The sequence below is a fragment of the Colobus angolensis genome, unplaced genomic scaffold (assembly GCF_000951035.1).
Source record: "Colobus angolensis palliatus isolate OR3802 unplaced genomic scaffold, Cang.pa_1.0 Scaffold105, whole genome shotgun sequence".
Classification (NCBI taxonomy): Eukaryota; Metazoa; Chordata; class Mammalia; order Primates; family Cercopithecidae; genus Colobus; species Colobus angolensis.
The window spans coordinates 4,351,997-4,357,731 of record NW_012111475.1 but is presented as its reverse complement, the minus strand read 5'-3'; the positions used below and the strand labels follow the sequence as shown (position 1 = coordinate 4,357,731).

General features: G+C 38.4%; 1 protein-coding gene across 1 annotated transcript in view; it reads left to right on the top strand.

Annotated features, from left to right (window-relative positions):
* Positions 1-5,735, top strand: part of DNAH8 (dynein, axonemal, heavy chain 8) — a 335,359-nt gene that overhangs the window by 64,389 nt on the left and 265,235 nt on the right. The window contains exons 17-18 of the mRNA XM_011944829.1: positions 592-727; positions 4,323-4,510. Of these exons, the coding sequence (XP_011800219.1) occupies positions 592-727; positions 4,323-4,510 (324 nt within the window). The remainder of the gene's footprint in view (positions 1-591; positions 728-4,322; positions 4,511-5,735) is intronic.

The following is a 5,735-nucleotide window of genomic DNA, read 5'->3' as shown; positions in this document are numbered from 1 at the left end:
CACCACACCTGGCTAATTTTTGTATTTTTAGTAGAGACAGGATTTCACCATCTTGGCCAGGCTGGTCTTGAACTCCTGACCTCGTGATCCACCCACCTCAACCTCGTGATCCACCCCCTTCAGCCTCCCAAAGTGCTGGGATTACAGGGGTGAGCCACCACACCCGCCTAAGAAATTTTATTTTTATTGTTTGATACATGGTTACCTTTTTTTGTGTGCTGGAATTTAGGAATTTGCCCTGATACGGTTCAAGGAACATCAGTCAATTATATCTTGTTTAGAACAGTGGGATGGGATCAGAAAATGAGGTAGAGACTCTGAATGCCTGGGGCACGCTGTGGGGCTCGACGCATCTCTCTCTCTAAACCCTTTCTTTCCTTTTCCAGTCTTCCCTCTATGTACTGATAACGTTTCCCTACTTCTGCCTCCTGCTGATATGGCCTTCTGTATCTCTGTTTTACTGTGAGGCAGAATCTAAACTGGTAGCATAATTATTTGATATCATTTTACATATAAATACTTTCATTATTTGGATATAAAAACATTCAGCAATCTTTTAAAGTAAATCTTTCTTTTCCCTTAAAAAAACAGAAAAACTCAGACATTTTATCAAGTCCGGACGGTAAAGCTGTCATCCGTCAGTATAACAAGATCTCCTATGTGCTGGTGGAATTCGAGGTGGTCTATCACACAGCCTGGATCAGAGAGATTTCACAGTTGCATTACGGTGTGTATAACACTGCAGTGAGCCTGCAAAGTAGGGATTAGGTGATTTTGAATGAGTTCATAGTTCTAGAGAACTTTTTCCATCCCTTCCACATAATCTTAGGATAGTTACAATTTAGATTTAGGGATGCTACAGTGGTTTATTTGTTTACAATTGTTAACAATATTCTGATTTTATAAGCAAAAATGATCATAACCTTGAAGTTGACATACTTAACTTAGGATTTTCCACTGAAAAACAGTATTTGAAAGTAAAAATATCTTTAGGGATATTTCTCCAGACTTTATGAAGGTGTTCATATTCAGTTGTATCATGGTATAGATTCAAATCTCGGTCCCATTCTGGGGAGAAAAATTGCATCCTGCCTTCCTTCCTCTCTCCCTGCTTCCCTTCCTTGCTGTGTCCCTCCTTTACTTTCTCCCTTTTTTTGTTACTGAGTTTAATTTCAGATTTGAGCTCCAGTAAATGAAGCGTTTTAGTGCACTGTGTCTGTGTGCCTCTCGGGAGGGCTTATGTGTTGCCAAGGCTTTGGGTGGAGTTAAGTGTGAGATGGGATGGTTCTTAGCCATCATCTAGCACTCCGGGATGTTGTTTTTGTGTAGGCTCAGTGGTTGGCCAGTTCAGATTCCTGCTTTGTCTCGTCTTAACCTTAAGCTCTTAGTTATAATCTCATCCCTAAACTCTTATCTGTGATCTTGGTGGACCCCTTACCGTGTCCCTTGGTAGAAAGATTTCTCCCTCCCAAACCAGGGTCTCCACCTAAGCAGAGCATAGCACTGCAGGCACAGGAAGCACCAGTTTTGCAGGTGGGTTGCTGGAACGATGGTGAGAGGAATCACTCCTACTTCTGCCTCTTGGTTCCAGAACTCATGTATTTTAGCTGTGTGGGGACACAGCACTTATCTACAGGCCATTGATTCACAGCATACCTGCATCCTGGAGGACAGTGCCCCAGCCCCCGCAGGCTGTCGTCCCTAACAGGAACCATCGGTAAGCCTTTAATAAGCCACTTTTATCAGGCCAGCTGTTTCTGGGTGCTGTGCTATATGGAGGACCCTGTGGACTCTAAAGAAAGTCTGTTTATGGAGCAAAACTCTCAAAGGAGCTTCCAGGGGAGCTGAAAACTCAGACTATGGAAAAAGGCAAAAGAGAATTTTTAACAACTGAAGCATATACGGGTTTTGTTTTGGTTCTACAATGCCGTGCACTTAAATTTTTTTTTTTCCTGTTGGTTTTTCTGCCCTCAATACCCTTTCTCTTATCTGCACATATTCAAAAACAAGCTCTACAGTCACCTGTTTCATACAGCCTTTCCTCATTCTTCCTGGCAGAAAATAATAATTCCTCCAGAGCTCACCACACACTTCGTCTGTAGCTCTTTCTCATGACACTCACTGCTTTATAGATCTACCCTGTGTCCCCTACACATTCCAACGTTACCCTCTATGTCTGTTTCATCTGATATCCTTTAAAAAGTGGTCATATCTAACATTCATACAGTGCTCACCATGTGCCAGGCTTTGTCTCAGCATGTTACATGTATTGTGCAAATTACTTTAATCCTAACAGCAACCCTCCAAGGAACTATTATTAGCCTTGTTTTACAGATGAGAAAACTGAGGCACTGACACGTTAAGTGGCTTGCCCAAAATCACACAGCTCATTCAAATTCAGATAGTCTGGCTCCCAAATCCGTTCTCTTAACAATTGTACTGTACTGTTTCTAATAGTGCCAAGAATGATGCCTGGCATGCTTGGGGGCTCTTAAAATATTTAAAAAATGTCCAATAAGTAGACATTAGACAATCTTGATGAATAATGATTTTATCAAGTTTCCCGAAGAGTTTGTTTCCCTTGAGAACATCAGTTGGCCCCTGTTGGGTGCAATATACTCATTGCAATGGATTGATACCCAGGAGAAGTGGTTGCATACAAACAATATGAAGTAGAATTCTTTCATACTTTCAATACTAAGTATAATTCTTTCATGTTTTTTCACAAGTAAAACAAACAATCAGTAGAATTCTTTAATGTCTTTTATTTCATTTCAGAAAAGTGAATTTCTCTGAAAGGCTTCCTTTATCCTAGTGACGTGACTGTACTTGGCCATGTAGGAGTTTGTAGTGATAATTAGATATGTAGCATCAGCCTCCTTTAGTTGGTTGCTCTGTAAAGTTTCTCTGATGGTGATTCACATAGGATGAAATGCTCATTTTGTCCCGGTGCAGAATTCCTGGCTGTCATTATTGGTCCATTTTAGTTGTCTTGTTGACCTTTTTGTCTTTTCAAGCAAGCTCATTTCACTGTTCAAAAGTTCTTTTGGAATCTCCTTGATAGGATAAGTGATTTATTTATCTATTTATTTTTATTTTACTTTAAGATCTGGGATTTCTGCTCCGATCCACCCGTCATCTAGGTGTTAAGCCCCGCATGCATTAGGTATTTGTCCTAATACTCTCACCCCCTCTTGCTCCCCACCCCCCAACAGGCCCCAGTGTGTGCTGTTGCCCTCCCTGTGTCCATGTGTTCTTATTGTTCAACTCCCACTTATGAGTGAGAGCATGCGGTGCTTGGTTTTCGGTTAGGATAAGTGATTTCTAACACATCTTAAAAAGATTCTAAATGAGTTGGATAAAATTTTAAGTTGAAATTGTCATGAAACTTGCATCACTAAGGGCCATATCAAGACTAATTTTATCTGATGAGTAAAAGTCAACTAACTTCAAAGAGATATACAGACTATTTTCATTTTACTGGAAGTTTGATGTGGCCACATTCAACGAAACAATGTGAAGTTTGGAAGATGTGGTGATTGTGATAAAATTCTCATGTTCGTAGTGTTTGTTAATACAAGATGTAATTCAAACTAGCACATACTAGTCTATAATAAGTGTTTTATTATTATGCCTGTAGAAGTTCTTTGTATTAAGCTGACAAATAATCTAAGGCTACCCAGTAAGAACGGCTTGGGCCTATGTATTTCAATTCATAATAAAATAGATATCTGAAAATGCCTGTTTATATGAATGATGTTTATGTGAGATGTAGTGTAAAACATCTTCCCTCCATTCTAGGAGTTCACAACTCAATGGCATTTAATAAATATTTCTTACTGATATTGAGTCTAATTATCAGAAATTCAGGATGGAGATTTAATTTAAATAAACCTCTTTAAAGAAGACAGTTTGGGGTCTGAGTGGGAACGAGTTTGAAATGAGGTGGGGCATCTTTTGTGATTCTAACCATCTTCTGGTTCTTTCTCAAGGGTCAACTCATAATCCATAAGATAAACTAACATAGATCTCTTCAACCCACTCAGAAAAATATTGCAATTCATAGCACAAAGCACCATTCTTGGTCAATGTTTCTCTCCCTGGATCTGATTTTATGGCTTTGCAGACACTCTTCGTTCATTTATCTTTGTTTTGAGTATTCACTACGTGCCAGACGCTGTGCCTTAGCATCTGGGGCATCTAAAACATTTCCTTTGCCCTCAAGAAGTTAGTAGTCCAGGGGGCAAGACAGAAACATAAACAGAGCTGGAAGCAGAAAGAAAATTCAGAATGAGTTAATGTCAATCATTATTTATTTGTAGCTTTACAAGCCACGCTTTTTGTGCGGCATCCAGAAACAGGGAAGTTGCTTGTTAATTTTGATCCCAAAATTTTGGAAGTTGTTCAGGAAACTAAGTGCATGATAAAAATGAAGTTGGATGTACCAGAACAGGCAAAGAGGTTGCTAAAATTGGAAAGTAAATTGAAAGCAGACAAACTGTATTTGCAGGTAAGATAGATTATGTTTTCTAATTATATTTGAAGGAGCTTTTTGGTTAAAAAAATATATATATATATATATGTATACACATATCCCTGCAGTTATGCTTCATGGCATTGAGGGAAAATTTGTTAATATGTTGATTCTTGATAGAATTAAAATACTGACTTGCAAACCAAAGAAAAGATTGGAAATGGAAAGCAAAAAGTGAGAAGATTATCAGAAACCAGATTTAGGTTTCTGGATAATGACAGTGACAAAATAGCAAGTTTCAAAAAATATTAATGTAATTTTATAGATCTTGTGCATTTAATTTTATAATATACTTATCCTAGAATATTTATAAGATATAAATTAATAAAGTGGGGTGACAGTACAATACAAATAGAGATGATTGTCAACATTGTGAGGCAAAAAGGAGTATTATTTCAATTAAAGTTGACTAGTACGTCAAACTAAAATCTAACAAAATGAAAATGGCAGGCAAAAACTGACATTAAAATGTACTGCTGGGCATGGTGGCTCACGCCTATAATCCCAGCACTTTGGGAGGTCGAGGTGGGTGGATCACTTGAGGTCAGGAGTTCAAGACCAGCCTGGCTAACATGACGAAGCCGGGTGTGGTGGTGTGCGGCTGTAATCCCGGCTACTCAGGAGGCTGAGGCAGGAGAATTGCTTGAACCCGGGAGGTGGAGGTTGCAGTGAGCCGAGGTCACGCCACTGCACTCCAGCCTGGGCGACAGAGTAAGAAAAAAAAAAAGTGCCGTCAAGGGTTGGTGATTGATTCAACCTTTGATTCAAAGGTCGAATCAAAGTATATTCAAATCCTAACACATTGTTTCTAAAATGTTTGGCAAGAGTTAAGTAACATGAGAATTTCTTTAGAAAGCCAGTTAAAATAGCAAGCTGCATTAACTCATCTTCTTTGCTTTTCTTGGCAGGCTGTGGACATATATTTTGGGAATTCAGGAAATTATATAAATGCAAGGACATTTTTCCCAAGTACAATTAGTAATAGCAAAAGACTAGAGTCTAACTTCAACAATAGAGAACTGATTAAATATGAGTTATAAGATAACTACACAGACATTAATGGAACAGCTGAGTATTCAATGAGAAAATGAACTCTATTTGTGTGGTACAAAATTTATAATTTTATAATCAATCATATAATAAATAAACTACAAACTTTTCCTGTATTTTTTTTTTTTTTTTTTTAGACAGAGTCTTGCTC